At 36.0% G+C, this 21,021-nt stretch overlaps 1 protein-coding gene across 2 annotated transcripts in view; it reads right to left on the bottom strand.

Moving 5' to 3' along the window:
- LOC133530231 (uncharacterized) overlaps positions 1-21,021 on the bottom strand; it is a 102,534-nt gene that overhangs the window by 59,056 nt on the left and 22,457 nt on the right. Inside the window, exons 2-3 of one of the 2 annotated variants that reach the window (XM_061868099.1) lie at positions 4,498-5,361; positions 2,587-2,773 (exon numbers count right to left, since the gene is read on the bottom strand). In XM_061868099.1, the coding sequence (XP_061724083.1) occupies positions 2,587-2,773; positions 4,498-5,323 (1,013 nt within the window). In that variant the 5' untranslated portion in view covers positions 5,324-5,361. Of the gene's footprint in view, positions 1-2,586; positions 2,774-4,497; positions 6,492-21,021 lie in introns of those variants that run through there. The other variant, XM_061868100.1, reaches the window with a different exon arrangement.

Raw genomic sequence — 21,021 nt, 5'->3', positions numbered from 1 at the left:
CAGACAACTCATTTTGCGTCGCCGTGTGAACTAAACAGACGTTATGTATGTAACTGAATGCAGCAGAAAATGAGCAACTGATATTACTCGACTCGACTCACAACTCAAAAAAATACGCTCGTTTGGCTCACCTTAATCATATTTTAATAAGTATGAAGTAAAATTCCGATGACAGATTTATTTTTCAAAGACAGGTTTTCTCTTTCTCTAATCTAATATTTTTAGTATGTCCCGCATACATGTGAAAGGACGGAATATATAATAATTGATTTTCTATATATTGTATAATTATGCGTGTGTCCTGTCTGACTAATTCATCAGTGTACAAGAGCTGAGAAGCGATTTTGAGAAACTCCAGCCCTTGGGGGGTTAAAAAGGGGATGAAAGTTTGTATGAGACCCAGGTTTAAAGTTAGGCTAGGAATTTAAAATACAAGAAAACTAATTTCAGCGTTTTTGAAAATTTGTCCCTAAAAGAGCGGGTTGAACGTTTGTAAATGGGGACGATTTGATTAGGGACTCGACATTCATAGGAAGGAAAAGTATTAGAAAGTACGAAATATAATTTCAGTGCTTGTGAAAATTCATCCCCTCATAGAGTTAAAAACTAGTTAAAAGTGTGCATCGGGAAATAAAGCGAACGAAGTCGTGGGCAACAGCTAGTATTAGAATAAATGTCTTGAAATATAACAACTAAAGGAATTGACTTAATTAAGTGAACTAACAAAACCTCTGAGTAGCTACGCGTAACGATATTCAGAATATCATTCTACAAACAGCTCGTAACGACCAAATTACGTTTTGCCTCAATGACCTGCCCGCAAACGACCACGTCGATCTATAGTCAAAAACCAACATGACACAGCATACTAAAATATTTAGATTTTAGAACTGGGTGTTAAAGCTGTTTTTCGTTTGGCTAAGGTGGGTAATGCAAAAGCGGAGACATTTTCCTTTGAGGTGCGACTAACGGCGGCTTCATTCATCTTGCGGTATGTGGGTCAGAAGGCGGCACGCGAGGCGGACATCGCTCACAAATCTGCCTTAATCTGATTAGCTGACTGTGCTGTGTCAGATCATTGTGTGATGATAGTGTCCGCTCTGTTTATGTGATAAAACATATTAGGATAATCTTGTTGAGTAATTACAGAAAATGGCATCAGAAACATCAGTAATGGACTCTGATAGATAGACAGATAAACCATCTATTCATTTGCCATATTACACACATATAAACAAAAAATAATAGAAACAGTAGCAACACCAAAAAAAATTATAATTAAAAAACAAAAAGCATCAATAAAAGGCAGGGAGGTTTGCTGTATGCGTTGCAGCAAAACAAAAGGGTTCTGGTTGATTCTGAGCGACTGATGAGCCAATTTTACAAGGGTTTAATATAGTTTAGTTGTTTGAATGAAGAATTATTCACTCATATTCACACGATATCGTCTGCGAATCGATCGACTTGCTATGTTGCAATCTTAGGTCTTCATTATTAACCTAAGTTGATAGTACTAAATCATTGCATTGATACGTAGGTGTATGTACTCTCAGTTCAATCAGAAATCATGAAATTAACATGAAATCTTAATCAACACTATTTACTACTATAACTTTTTTTTCAGAAATAATACATAAACATAATTTATTTCAAAACACGTATTGCGTACGTATACGTTTGTGAGTTGTTTTATAGATAGAAAATAGTCCCTGATGTTATATTTAATTTAAATTAATAAGCAATTAAACAAATATCAACCTAAAAGTTTGCGTCGCATAAAGTTGTCTAGGTCAATATCGTACGAGGGGAGTTCCAAAAGTTCACGGAAGGGAAGACTTTCAATTAAAATAATATGAAAATATTATTTTGCCGTATAAATATAATTCCTCTTAAGAAGAATACACTTGTTAGATCGTGATACTATTATTTTTAACTTACAAAATAATAACTTTTATCTTTGCTGTCGAAAGGAGCCATAACTCGATCCTTAACTTCATCATCGGTGTTAATTTTCGTATTTCAAGCTTTTATTTAACTTGCAATGTTTCTATGTATATTTGGGTCAAATTTTGCAAGCTAAATTACCACTTCCAATTATTTGATTGAGCTGAAACCTCATATTCATATGTAAGTTGGGCCACAATGCAATATTATGGTACCATATAGCTGGTCTGATGATGGTCACAGGAGGTAGCATAGAAAATCTGTGATAAAGCAATTGTGTTTTGGTATGTTCCAATTGCCTCGATGAGAACTATTTGCTTGTTGAAAGAAAAATATAAGAGAGTTGAAGTTACACACAAAACAATACAATTTTGAAATTAGTATTCTCTTTTTGTACCGACAGCAAGTTGAACTGCCAACTGCAAGATGGACTTAGTTTCTTCGAGGATTTTTTTAGCTTAATTTCGTGCGCTTAAGTCAAATTCACTCATTCATTGATTCAATACTGTTTTGGCGATTAATTCTCTGTGTAGCCTGTGTGTGATTATTCACCTCAACTCTCCTGGCGATAAAGTCAGTCAACAATAAAAGCTTGTATCGAAAATAATTTGTTTTCACTAAAAACTTATTCGTAGCACTTGCCTGCTGTTGGTGGAGTTGACGGAGGTGTTGGAGCGCGAGCGGCGGTTGCAGATGGAGTCGCCGCAGTTGACGACCCCGCCCTTGGTGGTGATGGAGAAAGTGCGCAGCCGGTATAGGTCGTCCGAGATGCGCGGGTTGTACGGCTTCTCGGGCAGCGAGCACACGCGCGGCCGAGAGTGCTCCACCACTGGGAAAAATAACCTTTTAAACGACTTGACAACGTCCTAAATGCTGTTTGAACCTCTTTTTGGCTTTTAGCCTAATCTGAATCATTATCATTAAAAACAACTATCGAACGCCGAGATAGTTTTAACTCTCGATCTTCTGTATTTTGTGTCTATTTAAGGGTTAACGGACCTAACATAGATAAAGTAAGTCAAGCGTCCTTGACGCTAAATTGTCCTAATGACTTTAATTAGGAGAAAAAACCAGGTCAAAAGTTGGGTTGATTCTGATCTACAACATTACCGTATACAGAGTTCATAGACCCTGAGGGCTCATATTAACAACTATTCAAAATTAAAATATATATACATATACACGGTGGCCAAAAAATATGTGCATTCCCGTTGGCATGGAGGTTTTGGGCTTATACTGAGCAACATTTACTATGGGACAAACCCCGAAATCGTGAAAAAAAATTTACCCTCCCATAGAAAATGGACCAGCTAAAATGTATGAAACAGCCAAAAAAATTTTTCATGATTGGCTGTTTCATACATTTTAGCTGGTCCATTTTCTATGGGAGGGTAATTTTTTTTTCACGATTTCGGGGTTGGTCCCATAGTAAAAGTTGCTCAGTATAATCCCAAAACCTCCCTGGCAACGGGAATGCACATATTTTTGGCCATCTTGTATATAGGGTGTCTCCAACATAGTAAAAGTAGCTCCATTAAGAGAATCGAGCCCTGGATTGAAATGGTGCACATCAATGGCGAAGCATCAAACATGGATAGTTTTAAAGCCCGCTGCGGTACATGTTTTTCAATGCATTCTTGTAACGTCGTTTATTACTAATATACTTTCACTGCTCAGCTTGCATTCATTGATGAGTTTAGTTAATTACCGCAGGGAGCGTATTAAATAAAAAAATGATTCGCGAAATCTAAAAGTTTTAAGTAAAAAGCTTTAAGTACTTATTATGGCGCAGGAAACTACGAAATCTCACAAAATTACTCATATTGAGAGTAACGGAAAAGTAGTTAGAAAAGTTCCCGCATTAGATTCGGGAAGTTCGTTAAATGATGAGAAAAGTTGCCGCCGCCAGTGTTATGAAGCTACCAATTTAATGGCCTTTTCTAACAACTTTTCGAATCTATGCTAAATCATTCCAATTAAGTCAAAGTTTACAAAAACAACAGAATATACACATAGGAATATTGAACTTATTTAAATTCGATTACAATGGCCATTAGGCGAGCTTTAATATGAATATTTACAATTAAAATAATTGACATAAACTGTAGTCGTATTACAATTTAAGTTAATTAAATATTTGAAGCTTTAAGCTCTTATTTTAAATGGTTACTTTACGAGATTTATTTTATGCCATCGTAACGTTGTAGAGCTTATTAGCTTACTAGAAACGACTAACTTACTACCTTTACCATGCCTAAATAAACTTCAAACAATCCGAGTTAGAGGTTAAGCATGAGAGTCGATCACCTGCGGTGATGTTTGAACATAAATTTCGCAATGTGTATAAAGTTGTTATGTCACATTTTAGAAGAAGTAAAGTGAATGGATTTTACGAGCGACCACAATAAAAGAGTAACAGTCCCGAAACCCTTTTCTTTCTTTATGAAAACTTACAAACCACCAAGTTTTCGGGGAAAACCTGTGAATGTTTGAAATCTGATTTATGAATCGCTATTGTTTATAGGTGATGTTATTGCGGCGTATTGTACTCACCTGGCAATTCTAAAAAATTTGAAGTCCGCCGTTGTCTACCACGCATCGTATTTTGAAAATTTAGAGGACCGATGTCCTCCACCGAATCACAATTTGACATCGTCGACTCTCTTGAGCCTCTTCTACTGGCTAGATATGCAAGACCGCCTTTCATGGAACCTCTTCGCATAGGCGAGCAGGGTCTACTAATACTGGTCGATCGGGTTTGAGGCGTGTCGTCTGTGATATCTGTAAGATCTGATGTAGATTTGCGGCAGATCCTCGAGGACGTTGTTGTCGCTTCGTCATCAGCATCGTTAAGCATTGCAGAAGGAGTGCCCGGCATGGCATCCATCGAATCGTCAGTATGACTGGAGACAATGCTGGGTGACGTCACTAGCCTGGGGGAACCGACAGTGGATGACGAGCCGTACAATTTTCTCGTGCGATTGGGAGATACATAGCCGGGGTTGGTGTGTATATGAACAGGCGGCGGTTTTGGTGATCGGGACTTCTCGCGTCGACCGTGCTTCAGAGATGCGGAGTAGTGCAAGTTTTGCCTGTCGAGGCTAGGATTGCAAGGGCTCGAGCGTCCGGATGGAGATTTTTGGGGAAAATTGAAATGTCTGGGACTCATGGGGCTGCGATGTCCGTGCGCTAGCGGCGACTTGGGAGGCTGATTGTGCTTGTCATAGCTGCATCCAGACTGAGGGGTGTAGTAACCAGAAGAGGAGGTGCTAGATGCGACCGAGGGACTCTTTTGTGGGAAGACAAAGTGACGAGGACTTTTAGGGGTGTGAGGTTTGGGGGAGATAGGGGGGTAACCACCAGGGCTGTTCACAGCCATTATTTACCACTGGATCACTGTACTCATCACACTTTGACCTGTAAAAGAAGAAAAACAGCATTAAGAAAAATTTCAAACATTCGCATATAATCTTAGTATCGCGGGAAACCTTAATACGAATATCTATTAAATGAAGCTGTTTCAATACAAATTAATATCAAACATGGAGGTATAAAGTTAGCTGGAGCAAAGTGGTGGAACTAAGTTGCGAGTGTTGAAGCATGCCTCCGCCTCGAGTCTAGACGGGGCAATTAATGTGAGGTTTGCCGCGCGTCGCTTTTCTATATAGTTAGTTTTCTCTATTAAAGTCGGTTTATATCTACAGACATGCCATGCATTTTTACAAGCTTTTATTTAACTTGCAATGTTTGTAATATTATCGTTCGGGTCATATCTAAGTTGGGTGACAATGTAGAACCATCATACTGATCTGATGATGGAGACAGGAGGTGGCCATAGGAATTCTGTGATAAAATAAAATGCAACATGCCTAATTGTGCTTGGAATTGATACAATTGTCTCGATGAGTAGCCATTCGTTGATTGTTGAAAGTACTGTTAACGATCAGCGATGAAAGCTTGTATCAAATATGAAATATGTGACACAAAATTTTATTTTTTAAATACAGTTGTCGGTCGGCGTCTGCGCGGCCGTGTAACGATAGATATGAATACGTTAATAGACATTGTATAGAATATTATTGTTTTGTCTGTCTGTGCACTGTCTGCATGGCACGCTCAACGTCTGCATATATAAACCGATCTTTATACGGTAGGTACCGGTCGTCCACAATTAATTGACAATTCGTAGTCCTTCTGGCAAGATATAAGGTCTACCAATAGTTGATAGGATTTGCTGGTTATTACGAGTTACCTAGCATACTTTTAATAAGAGAGATAATAACTATGTATATGTACCTACATCCTAATTTATCCAAATTTATATAATCTGTTACATACAAAATAATAATGTAAACTTAAATAAATACGTACAGAAAGATCGCTATTCACTAGGAATTAGACACTACCGGTAAACAATATGGCTATTAAGTTTGATTTGGTTCGGCGAAGCAAGCGTCTTATTGTGCAAAATCAACACATTATGGATTCATCACAAATATCTTGAGAGCAAGTCATGCGTGAAGTCACCCCAGAATTTCACCAATCAATTGCTCAGTCAACCTTGCGAACCGCTAATGTGTGTGTACGTAGACTACGTAGTTACAGTTTTACTTGAAAAAATATCTCGCACAACGAACCGCACCAAAATATCTGACACGATTTTTCTTCGCGTTTTAACCGTGGTCCCACTGCTTTGACCCACACTACCCAGTGTATTTTTTTTACCAGTTCTCGCGCTGTTAGAAACTGGATCTACGGGTAACTTATTTTTATCAATGTCCTTCCGCACTGTTTCTTTTCCAAAATCATTTCCTTCACAACTTAACTAGACGGAGCCCAGCGAAGCGCTATTTCTGGGCGGTTAGCCTTTTGGGCATCTGAAGCTACCTAACACACCTAACCTATGTATCTATTGATTTAGTTACTCTTTGGGGAAAAAAGCGACTTGGATTTACACGTGTAATAAAACGTACTAATGGAAATAATAAGCCAATGCTCGTTTTTTGGTAATAAATTTAACACTTATTAGTGAGGGGTGGGACCATGGTATAAATAAATTACCCGTAGACCGTAGATCCACTGGCAACTGCTGTTTAGAACGGTAGGACAACGGATAAAAAAACCCGTGGTACCACCAGGGAGACATATTGGTGCCAGAGATATTAATGCCTGTTTCTTATATGTAGGAGTCATAAGATAGTTTCATAAAAGAGAAGAATATGTCGAGAAAAAAAGAGAGGACGGAGAAAAGTCTTGACTGATATCCTCCTCTGTTAAAAAAATCATTAGAAAACAGACTAAATACTCCTGTTTAGTTTCACCACATTCAACCGTGCCCGCGTTCGTTTGTTGTGATGCGGTTACGGAATCCTAAACAGAGCATTAACGTCGACGTCTTTTTAGGATTGCCTGCTCCAGGCTCAAATTCATCGGTAAATTGCTACAAATACCATAGAAAAAATGCAAAATGTATTCATTTAATCTCTATTGCACAAAAGAAAAAGTTATCGTACAAAAGGCGGGCTTAAGGCCAAAAGTATTCTCTACCAGTCGACCTTAAAATTATAGTAATGTAGGTAATAGGCGCTGGTGGCCTAGCGGTAAGAGCGTGCGACTTGCAATCCGGAGGTCGCGGGTTCAAACCCCGGCTCGTACCAATGAGTTTTTCGGAATTTATGTACGAAATATCATTTGATATTTACCAGTCGCTTTTCGGTGAAGGAAAACATCGTGAGGAAACCGGACTAATCCCAACAGGGCCTAGTTTATCCTCTGGGTTGGAAGGTCAGATGGCAGTCGCTTTCGTAAAAACTAGTGCCACTAGTGACAACGCGAGGAAGAAGAAGAGGAATGTAGGTAGGTAATAGGTATGTCCGTTTTTCCGCAAAAAATGGATTTATCCCGCAAATCAAACTTCCCACCTTGTTAAGAAATCCTAGTACACATGAAGAGGTAAGAAGCTAACAGATATGTAGTTACATTAGCTTACGGCTTAAAAAATAAAATATGTTAGAAAATATGTTTTTTTCATTTTATATTCACAGGTTTGAACGACTGTACATCCAAATGAGTGTTCAGTGACGACAAACTAACGAATGGATCCGATTAAGTGTCTGGTCTGTGTCCACGGAGTTGCGACATTGTTAACGCGGCTAGTACAACTAGTAAGATGTTGACTTGTACATTTTACTTTACGTATAGTTTATATGACATATCTAGGTATATGTTATGTTTTTTTATGTTTCTATTAGACAACTTTTTTGGGGATCGTGTTAACTGTCTGGTCAAGCTTGTGTTTTCAAGCTGAAGACAGTGGTGCAAAGCTCATACATACCTAAGAGCTTCTCGTAACGTATGTACACTATGTACCTACATACATGGGATATTTACCACTGGCTTATCGATGAAGGATAATGTATGTGCACAGTACCCAACAGTGGCCAGCCATTAATTCTTTTTTTTTTTTTTGATAATCCAAGTGACTTTACTAAGCAGTTCATTAATTGGAATCAAAGCCATCGCAAACATCTGTGTTATTCTTGCAATCGAAGTTCACTTCGATGCTAATAAAACGCTATTTTTCCATCATATGCGTCAACGGAAAAGGGCCCGGATACAATTTGTCGTAACTTTCGGCCCCACATCGCCCTGTGAGGCGCCACCGCATCAAAGCGTGACGTCTACGACTGATGATGGCCATTCTTGCCAGCGTGGGTGGCGTTCAGTTGCCTCCCAACATTGAACAACGTGTAATCTTAGTTACCGAAAGGCTCTTGATTATCCCTTTCAATGAACTTCCGTAAAGGATCTCAATATGCATGTCTTTTTTATCCGAATCGCTGATAGTAATGTTTTTCGAGTGTCTAGCAGATACAAAACATGCATCACTTATTTAATATGGCGCGCATATGTTCACATTGCGCTACGATAATGAAACGCTATCTGTCTCTCTATCACTCTTCCGTATTAGTGTGATAGAGAGACAGATAACGTTTCGTTGTCGTATCACAAATGTTTGTCATCTTAGCTACGTCCCCAGTTGCAGTCAAGTTTACTCCAGACTTAACTAATCAATTATCGACAAAAATATAATTTTAGGGAAAGTTAATTTCAACTCAATTTATTTAACGTTTGCATAATTAAGTTAATTGCGAAGCATGTCTCTCAGAACATGTTCACTTTAAATAACATCTTTAAAGTTAAAGGCAAACACAAGAAACATTATAAGTAATTCAATTTGTTACCAAGGCACCACAAACAAATTGAGTGCCTATCAAAGACTAAACGTGAAACATACCGGAGCCACGTAAATAACGATATTATGTTCGAGCGTGAATATTTGAAGGTTTAGGTACTAACATACTCAAACACTGTGTAGTCACTTGTTACATTCGATTCAATAAACATAAATATCTCACAGGTACTTTGACTCGTAAGACGCGTTCCTGGCGACTTCACGTGTGTAATTCCCGAGAGAACGTTGTGCTATATCGTATAACGTACTTCAAGGTTGCCTTGGTCTAATTTTCATTTTCTGCTACGAATGGTATCATATATTTATCGCGAGAAAATGTTTGACGAAACCTGGCTCACGAACACACATTTATAGATATTTAATAGCGGCCCGCACCGTCTGGGGTTCGAGTAAGTACATAATGTAATATTATGCTATAGGTAGTCAATCCCCAAAACTCCGGAACTTCTTAAGTTTACCTAGTCAAACCCGATGTTTGTTCTCTGGATTGACAAGTGGGTATTAGTTAGCGAATCAATGCTTAAATTCGACTTAAAGAACCCGTGCCAGTTTCACTATAGTTAAACTAAACAAGAAAATACCGAAATAATCTCTTTATAAAAGCTCAATTCATATTCACTAGATACTTTTTCTACTCGTCGACTGTAATGGTTGAATTAAGATTTCGTATACCAAACTATAATTGCGTACTTTTCATATACGGGCTCCCAACTTAACTATAATATTCATTTCGATACGCTGTAGTCAACTATAAAGTATTATTTTAGATGACTAGTAGAAAAAGTATTGTATACGATAGTGATATAAAGCCTTTCAATCTCGTACCTTACTTAGACAACTCAGCAAGTTTTTTTTTTATACTACGTCGGTGGCAAACAAGCATACGGCCCGCCTGATGGTAAGCAGTCTAAAAAATTAATTGTCTAAACACGATACTCGACAGAAAAGCTTTCTATTATATCACGATTGTATAAAATACTATTATAAGAACCCTGTTAAAAGCAGTTACTTAAATGCACAGACATATGTGTACGTATACGTACTTATAACAAGCGTGTTTCTTTATAGTTTTATTTGTTCTTTTTTACTGACAATTTTTTTTTAAATTATTTATTGACAATAACAATATACATAATGGATATATACAGATGATTACTATAACTAGCTTATATCTAAAATAGGCCCTTGAGGCATTGTACCAAGATACAATAATAATAATACATTTCTTTATTACATCGATGTCTTTATGCTGCGAAGTACTTAAAACATGAGAGAAAAAAAAAGTTTATTTCAGAGTTAGTAAGCGTAGCGTAGCTCGTCCGACAAATATTGGCGCTGCAGCTTCCTCCCAATTCACACAGCTTGAACTAATTTCCAGTGTATTTTGACCCCTAGTTACCTAAGAACTAAGTGATACAGGAGATACTTAATACTGGCTTGTTGAAGCGATGCACTGAGTTAGCGTTGCGACTTGATGGGTACGTGGGTGCTGATATTATTTTGTGCAACGTTCCCTGCATTAAATTACATTTTATAAAATACTGGAAAATTTTAAAATAGAGCCTGGATACTGGAAACAAGAGAGAAAAATTGAATTTAATGTTTTGATAACTCATAGTCGAACAATCGTTCCAATTCAAATAGTCCAAGATCCCAGAGCCGCCAGACCTTTCTTATTTTCTCATGTATAAAATGTATGTATGTCTTTTACAATAAATTAAAAATATGGTTAACTACCCAAGCTTTTTATGACATTAATGAATTTCTTAATTTTAAATGTAACAACTATACTCGTAGATAATGTAGCTTAAAAAATATTAATGTATGATTTAAATTTATCCGAATAACTTAATAATTTTAACTTGTCATTTTTATTTATTTGTATTTGTATCCTTTTATTTTAATCTAATGTAGATCAAGTAAATAATTTTTAATTTAATTTAATTTAATTTCAACTGAGTATTTTATTGCTGACATGTAAAATTGTATATTTTACCAATAAAAGAGTATGAGTATGAGTATGGGATAATATAGTGTTAGCATTTTTAATGTCTGCATACTTGCTATATTGGCCCGTCGGCAATTTGTCCGGTACAAGGTGCTAAAGGTAGGTTAAAATAATACTAACTTTTCTTAATATTCTCATGGCTCATTATTATGTAAGATTTAGAAAATATTGTAAAATTTGTTAGCCAATTTATCGATAGATGGCACTATTCGACAAATTTCGACAAATAGTATACTTCTGGTCAAAAGCCTTTCGTGTTTTTTTACATGAGATAATTGAAAGTTTGTACGGACTCGCACTTGACCGGTTTATTTAAGCCGATTTAAAAAAAATTGTACCTACTCGAAACAAACGTTTTAATAGCAAGAAAGTAAAAGTAACAAAAGGAACCATAAAAAAACAATAATGGCTACAAAAGAACAACACAATACCTAAATTCCATTTTAAATAAAAAGTCGAATCACTGCTACAATAGGCTATTTACCCGCGCGATAAAACGACATAACTCAATTTTCTGGAAACCGGAGCACTCAATCTTTCCCTCCTATTTGCGTAAGCGGAACGATACTCTGATTGGTTCGATATCAAAAGAAGTACAAACAAAATTTCAATTTTGGCTTCAAATGTTTGTTTATTACTAGGCCTCGGTTATGGTTTTTTGGGCGTCGCTTATATTTCTACTACCTATATCGTTAACTTGGGTGACACCCTACGTATATGTTACCTTAGTACGTAGTCGTACTAAGGTAACATATACGTATGTGTGTTTCACCGCAACCTGTTGCACATAGGAGAATTTTCCTCGTGCGCAGATATGGTAAGCTTTTCATAACACTTATAATGATATTATATTATACTACTCGTATTTTTAAACACACTTAAATATCACTTTTTTTATGAACAAGAATGAAGGTTGTTCCCAGTGGTAAGTGGTGGTATTGGGAAAAACTGAATCCACCAATGTGGATACTTGGAATTATTTTTTCAGTTGTCCACAGTACCTACGATCAAGTTGTTACCACTAGTAATACTTATGGAAAGCATAAATAGCTTAACCATAAAATGCCACATTATTTAGGTACTGTTCTAGTTTATTAGAGAACATTATTATTTTGCAGAATTATCGGCGAGCTCGTCAAACTTGATAAACTGAAAATGACAGGTGATTGATAAACTTATTGATTACGCGGGCGTAGCGCGTGCATGCTTAGCTTAATATTTAGCATTGAATATAAATAGGAGTGAAATTATAATGTTATGCCGCCTAATATGAAATAAATTTAAACAGAATTAGTCGTTTAGTGCAAGTGTAAATACAATCTTAGATTAAGGGCCTGTTTCACAAAGTCTGAAACCTAATTAACAAATAAATTCACTGCCAGATAAAACCGTCCAGTTAAAATGTACCAGTTAAGCTTATTTGAAGATTTTCAAACGTCAACTATGAACAACTTTATTCGTCAGATAAGTGGCAAGTACCTTATTCAGGACTTAGACATTACGAAGTCTCTTAAAATATTGAGTGAAAACGCTGGAATTGGCTACGAGCGTAGCGATACGAAAACGTTGGCAGTGAATGTGATAAGTTCTAAATATTGACATCTAAAACAGTCAAGTGCGAGTTAGTTTTACTCGCGCACCGAGAGTTCCGTACAGACTGAGAATTATCTCGTGTAACTATAAAGGCGAAAAACTTTTGATCAGAAGTACTATACTAAGTATAATTGTGTACAGCGCCATCTATCGGCAAATTGTTTAACTAATTTGTATAAAATGTTCTTTTATATAAAAAAAGTGTCTTTAATGTAATCTCATACAAATTTCAAGTGTAATAAACACACGTTAAGTTGGTTAAATTGCGTGCTGAAATCGGCAATGTTTTTTGTTAACTAAAATAAAGTTACCCAGATAGAGGTCTGATAATATTTTTCCTGTAAAATTTATAGTAATAATAATATTATGCAAAAAAATTATAAGTTTTGTTCGGTAAACTTCGGAGATAAGGAGGGAATGATATTTTTTTTCACATTTTCCTTCACAAATATTTTTTATTCACTATGAAACAAAAAACCTTTTTTAGGGTTCCGTAGCCAAATGGCAAAAAACGGAACCCTTATAGATTCGTCATGTCCGTCTGTCTGTCCGATTCTGTCACAGCCACTTTTTTCCGAAACTATAAAAGCTATACTGTTCAAACTTGGTAAGTAGATGTATTCTATGAACCGCATTATGATGTTCACACAAAAATAGAAAAAAAACAATAAATTTTGGGGGTTCCCCATACTTAGAACTGAAACTCAAAAAATCTTTTTTCATCAAACTCATACGTGTGGGGTATCTATGGATAGGTCTTTAAAAATGATATTGAGGTTTCTAATATCATTTTTTTCTAAACTGAAAAGTTTGCGCGAGAGACACTTCCAAAGTGGTAAAAAGTGTGTCCCCCCCCCCGTAACTTCTAAAATAACAGAATGAAAAATCTAAAAAAAATATATAATATACATTGCCATGCAAACTTCCACCGAAAATTGGTTCGAACGAGATCTAGTAAGTAGTTTTTTTTTAATACGTCATAAAAATTTAAAAAAAAATTTTTTTTCATCAAACCCATACGTGTGGGGTATCTATGGATAGCTCTTCAAAAATGATATTTAGGTTTCTAATATCATTTTTTTCTAAACTGAATAGTTTGCGCGAGAGACACTTCCAAAGTGAAAAAATGTGTGTCCCCCCCCCTGTAACTTCTAAAATAACAGAATGAAAAATCTAAAAAAAATATATGATATACATTGCCATGCAAACTTCCACCGAAAATTGGTTCGAACGAGATCTAGTAAGTAGTTTTTTTTTAATACGTCATAAAAATTTAAAAAAAAAAATTTTTTTCATCAAACCCATACGTGTGGGGTATCTATGGATAGGTCTTCAAAAATGATATTTAGGTTTCTAATATCATTTTTTTCTAAACTGAATAGTTTGCGCGAGAGACACTTCCAAAGTGAAAAAATGTGTGTCCCCCCCCCTGTAACTTCTAAAATAACAAAATGAAAAATCTAAAAAAAATATATGATATACATTACCATGCAAAATTTCACCGAAAATTGGTTTGAACGAGATCTAGTGAATAGTTTTTTTTTAATACGTCAATAAATAAAAAAAAAATTTTTTTCATCAAACCCATACGTGTGGGGTATCTATGGATAGGTCTTCAAAAATGATATTTAGGTTCCTAACATCATTTTTTTCTAAACTGAATAGTTTGCGCGAGAGACAGTTCCAAAGTGGTAAAATGTGTGTCCAAAGTGGTAAAATGTTGAACAAGATCTAGCAAGTAGATTTTTTTTTAATACGTCTTAAATGGTACGGAACCCTTCATGCGCGAGTCCGACTCGCACTTGGCCGCTTTTTTTTTTAATACAATTTAAGTTCTTTCAAATGATACCCCACTTGACTTGACTAGACTTTAAAATTTTGCCACCTCTTCATATTGGGCATTTTCCATAGTTAATAAAAAAATACTTTCAATGTATCCGGGTTAGTGTTGTTAATAATTCCAAATTTCAAATCGATAGCTTAAGTGGTTCCTGAGATATTTAGCGATGTGACAGACACACAGACAATCGGACGGACAGAGTCGCACCATAAGGGTTCCTTTTGTACCTTTTAGGTACGGAACCCCAACAAGACGTTTCTATAGTCGTACAAGAGAAAGATACCCAAAATTATGAAAATGAAATCAACCAAGTCTTTGAGGATGTCAACCTGTGGCTCGCAAATAATAACTTGAAAGTTAACCTCATTAAGACTAAATTTATGGAATTTTATGCACCACAAGGGAAGCCAAGGAACGTAAATATAAACTATGATGGTCATGCGATTGAATGCGTGTCATCAATTCGTTTCCTAGGTGTTATTTTAGATTGCCATACTAACTGGAAAGACCATACTGAAACGCTAATTGATAAATTGAACAAGTTTATATTTGCCCTACGAAGGCTCTCTCAACTTTCTTCACAAAAAACTGCCCTATTAGCATTCAATGGACATGTGATGTCCAATTTGCGTTATGGTCTAATACTTTGGGGAAACTGTAGTAATATGCAGAAAGTGTTTCTGCTACAAAAGAAATGTATACGGGCAATATGTGGTGTGCATCAAACAGAACCCTGTCGACCTCTTTTTAATAAATTAATAGTGATGACACTACCCTCATTATACATTTATGAGATAAGTTTATTTGTCAAATATAATATAGGTTTATTTAGAAATAAGGCATCTACTACAATATATCAATCTCGAAACGGCACTGATCTATGTTACCCATTCCACTCAAAGACAGCATTCTTTGCAAGCAATGTGCTATGTATGTCTATAAAAATATTTAATAATTTGCCCGTAGAAATAAGGGATTCCGACATGCCTGAATTTAAATATAAATTATATAAATTTTGTTTGAATAAGTGTTATTATAGAATTGATGAATATTTAAATTAACTTGTTTAAACTAATAAATAATAATGAATAATGATTATAATATTTTGTAAATCTTAGATATAAATTAATTAATGTTAAGTATATGATTATAATGCATGGTTATATTGTTCAAAATTTTTATATGCTATACTTAGTTATAGTACCTAGTTAATAAGGAAAGTTTGCATGCTTCATTAAGTAAAATGTACGCACTTAAAATTACTTACAGACCAACTATGTTTACCACTACATTTTGCAAATAAATATATCTTTATCTTTATCTTTAAGAGCGAAGTGATCCCATAAGTGCCCCGTGAACGTTTTGAACGGAGCCCTAAAAAATCTGGCGGTCCGATTCGAACTTAAGATACGTCAAATATAAGGTTTAGATACGATATGGATTGGATATGTCAGTGTCAAAAGTGACTTTCCTTCAAATAAAAACGTCACGTTTGACAATGACTTATCCAATCCATATCGTACCTAGCTAATATTTGACGTATCTTAAATTCGAAAAGAGTAATAGGGGTGTAATTACGACTCAACATGCAACCCTCCAAGTATACACGTTGAGTATGTTGGGTGGAATTAAAATTGTTTTAAACAAGGAATAAATCTTCGGTAAAATAATCATTAAAACTTAATTATTGTCGTCATCATTTTCATCATGATTTAAGACTCTTGTCGTCTACAGGCCCCACAGCTGAGCATAAGCCTCTTTTCGTGTACGCCATGATAAATCACGGTCCTGAGCTAATCTCATCAAGAAGTGGGCCGCGATCTTAAAAATTCGGCCAAGAGCATGTCGAACCAAGCTGAATTGTTATTATTCCGTTAGAACAGGCCAAACGGGAGCTATTATTAAGTATCATGTACGTTACAAGCATAAGGGACTAAGGTTTCTAGGTGACTACGGAACCCTGGAGTATGTAATGGTCCCAGAAGCCTAAATCAAACAACTTGGCACCAACAGCTGTGACAGCAACTTTTTCTAAAGTGTATTAAATACTTTCCACCGCCCACGAAAGACGTTATCGACTGCGGTGTCATTATGAACCTTTTCAAATGTTCCCAAGAGCCCTTGACAGCTCGAGGCGGCATCTTGGAGTCGAGAAGTGCTCCTACCTCAGGGAGGGACCAGTCAGGCGGACTGAAGGGCCACATTGGTCTCCAGCCGCACATTCTTATTGCTTGTGGGGCACGCCGCCTTGATCGGGATCTTTATTATTGAATTAGTATAACGCCATAAAAATATACTTAGAGATAGTCTTACACAGATCCACCTCGCCTCAAACTAAGCAACTTCTACGGTCGAGGAAATTCCTCCGAAGACCGAGCAATTTGGACCTGGGTACGTCCTTAAACTACGTCCAAAAGAGAGGTAAGGGCAATGTGAATGTCATCTCGCTTTGTGTGGTAGGGCACAGCGCATCGGATATTATTCCAGATCTAGAGCAGAGCCTAAAATAGATGCCCTTTCCAGGATTCGAATCCGGGACCTCCTGCTTCGTAGGCAGGGTCACTAAGCTTGGAGACATCCGTAAAAACTAAGTTATTATAGATATCAAAGGCGTTGCGCTAGGTTAGCGATGGGAATAACATCTGGGAAGGAGGCGGCACGCTGCTGAAGGATTTCAAAGGTGTTAGGTTTTGCGCATAAAGGCGTGGGCAAGAATTCAAGCGTGTCGTAACCCAACTGACTTAGAACTAAGGGTTATATTTTTCGAGTGTTTAGACATACCTATATTTAGTAGGTATGTACTATTTATTTGGAAACCTTAGACGGCTTTTCAACATTTTACTAGTTTTTTAGTATTCCGTACCTCAAACGGATAAAACGGAACCTTCATATCACTTTGTTGTCCATCCATCCATCTGTCTGTCTGTTTGTCAAGAACGCGTGGAGGTATCAAGTTGAAATTAATACCATATACTCAGGTCTAGTCCCTAGAAGCTATGAAAATAAATAAAACTTCTGAGTTGACGTGAAACAAAAGATACGGCCGTTCATGTTTGAAAAAGCCTCCTCAGGGGATTCAAAAATTATAATCAGAAATCAGAAAATTTATTTGCTTAAAACATGGTCAGTACAAAGGTGTTATATCAGAGGTATTAAGTTTTACATGCTTTGTCAGTAAAGACATGATATATTATAGGGTACATCCCGTTGACATAACCTCCTGAGACCCGGAACCAATAATTTGTTTTTTGAATTTGGAACTCTTAGTTACATAATAAAAGTTCAAAATAGATTTTGGAATATGTACAAAAATTTGTACTCAGGGTCTTAAGCGGCTAGAACTATGAAATTTGGCAAGTAATATCTTTATACACTACAAGTACAGGGAAAAATCTCAAAACTATACCTTTGTGAAAAAAACACGCATTTATCCGGTTTTAGTTACTTGTAACTTGTTAGCAAAAACCATAATTTTCTCTTTACCTATTCAGGTGACAAGTGGATTCTGTAACCACAAGCAAGCAGCGTGCCATCCTATCCGGTGTCAAAGAGAAAATTACATCGTGCGTTGGTACAGAGGCAGTAATAGTAGCTTCGTCGACAATATTCAGTGCTCAAAGATGACCTAGAAACCGTAGTGCTAGTAATGGACTATATCGAAGCATGTACATGTTTTTTACCTGACGTGATTTTTACCGTTCTAGGCGATAGTGAGATTTGGCTTTGGGTCACGTTCCGATGAGAAAAATCATGTTGTATATACAGTAATTTTAGAACAATAATAACTGCATCAATGAATTGCTCTGATATTTAGATTAAGATGATATTTGTAAAATTTGACGATTTAAAAGTGCTTGTTGCCAGGCTTATTTGAATAAAGAATATATTGACTTTGACTTATTGTTAGTAAATACATATAAATTAAATATTAAAACGTCTCCGTGTATGTACGTTGCACAGGGTACGCGGTATCTTCAGTTGTTTTCGAGTTTCGCAGTATTCAAAAGTTTTTTTTTATACCACAACGGTGGCAAGCAAGCATACGGCCCGCCTGATGGTAAGCAGTCACCGTAGCCTATTCAACAGTTTAAACGATGTTATGCAAAATTAACAAATATAACAAGGTGCAGATACAAAGTAGTAGGTAGGGTTTTTTTAACTAACCCTTAAACGGTCTTTGTTTCGTCATAGCACCTCAATTTCTTTGAAGAAATGTAGCCTGTATTACCTGCGTTATAAATATGAATCGAAGCACATTTAATCCATTAAAATCAACTGTAGTTTTGACACTACGATGAAATATACGACACAAATATATTCTCATACATAGTTAGTATATATACATATGACCCATGGTAAAAAGGACGAATTGCGGAGACAGTATGGATGTTGTGTAGTGACCGTCAAGTTTATGACCGGTTCTTAGACGATTACGAGTAATGGAGCGTTTACGCCGGCGTAATCAAATGCAGACACCTCCTCTAAGATGACAAGGATAACGTATGTACAATGATATTTATTGTAAAGAGGTAAATAAAGCAAAGATAAATTTACGCCTTAAATAGTTTACTACTCGAAGTTGATGTCGAAAAAAATTGGTATGTGTAGACAAGGTTTATTAGAATGTTTGCTACAAATTACATTCAGCGACAAGAACAGACGACATTAATCGAATTAACATGCAGCCCTATTGTACCATTAGCGGATTCCGAGATTCTCGTACAACGAGGGGGGTACATGACATGGAATATTGTACAAGAGTCTATATTCACGACAGCCGCAGGCTGGGGTGAATTAAAGACTCGAGTAACAATGTTCTTACTCCCGGAGTTACACACAATGTTTTTCATCTCATCACACTTGCAAAGAAAAAACTAAATTTTAAATGAAATAATTCTTAAATACGGTGACATTTCAAACTTTCATCCACCATATTGTCATTCTTTGACAGATTAGGCATCGAAGGCACAGACCTATCCAGCATTCAGCCACGATTGAAAATTGTGTAAAAATATTTCAAACGGCTATTAAACTAATCAAAATAAATATATTTAAACATGAACAAAACTACTAAAGTATAAACGTTAATATTTTAAAAGTAAAACTCATTTAAACCTACTTAATTCGTATGAATTAGTATAACAAAATTAAAAAAAAAATTGTAACTCCCTACGGAACAATATAGGCCTTTGGCTTTCAGTACACCTGCATGAAAAAAGATCTTTTTCGAGCAAGTGTGATGACAAAGTACCTACCTAATATGCGGTAATCTGCGATACAAACTGTAGAAATGTTGTAACGAGATTCCGATATCTTGTCGCCGTGTTCGTAATGTTGGCCCGCGGTGGAATGTTATTATAAGTACCGAATTATTAAATATTGCGTGACGAAATTCTTAAACATTTGATCTTTCACATTTTGAACACATATTAAAACATAACATAATATTGGCAATAATAATATACGTATAATGGGTGGTTTAAAAATGTGTTTCGTAGTTTTTTCGTAGTTACACAAATCTCTGTTTTGACATTTTGCTGGAACAGAGGAACTCAACTGAGTATGAGTAAGTACCTATTCTCCTGACCAATGCAAAGTAAAGCTATAGATTAGAATCAAAATAACATAAATATGTTAAGCTTGCAAAATTGTCTTTCGGTTATAGCAAACCTCCATTTTACTCAATCGAGGCTTAATCAAATTTAACATTTGTCATAATGACTTCTTTAAATCCGTGAATAACAATCTACCATCTCTCTGTCCCAGTCTTATTCTGAAATCTATTTCCGTACCTTGAATCCAAATTATATTATGGATTTTATTTGGCAGCAAAGCTCTAGCTCTGACTAATGCCGTGAGAAATATGTAGGAGCGGGATGCAAGAAAAAGGTTAAACATAAAACGTAATAAAACTGAAATGGCAAGTGGTCTAACTCAAGGGAAACATTGCAATGACTAGTTTGTAAAGTAAGCGAGAGGTGTTTGAGCGTCTGATAATTCCTTATATATAAATAAATTTTATAGGACATTATTACACAAATTGACTAAGTCCCACAGTAAGCTCAATAAGGCTTGTGTTGAGGGTACTCAGACAACGATATATATAATATATAAATATTTATAAATACTTAAATACATAGAAAACACCCATGACTCAGGAATAAATATCCATGCTCATCACACGAATAAATGCGCTTACCAGGATTTGAACCCGGGACCATCAGCTTCGTAGGCAGGGTCACTAACCCACTAGGCCAAACCGGTCGTCAAAAGATATAATATATCTTATTATAATCCTTTTTCCATTGACGTAAAGTTTACAATTTCTTTAATAAGTTACAGATTGTTTTTGAAGATAATAAAAACAAACGTTCCAAAGCA

Source organism: Cydia pomonella, chromosome 22 (genome assembly GCF_033807575.1).
Source record: "Cydia pomonella isolate Wapato2018A chromosome 22, ilCydPomo1, whole genome shotgun sequence".
Lineage (NCBI taxonomy): Eukaryota > Metazoa > Arthropoda > Insecta > Lepidoptera > Tortricidae > Cydia > Cydia pomonella.
Note: the sequence above shows the minus strand (reverse complement) of the source record. Positions and strands in the feature narration are given on the sequence as shown.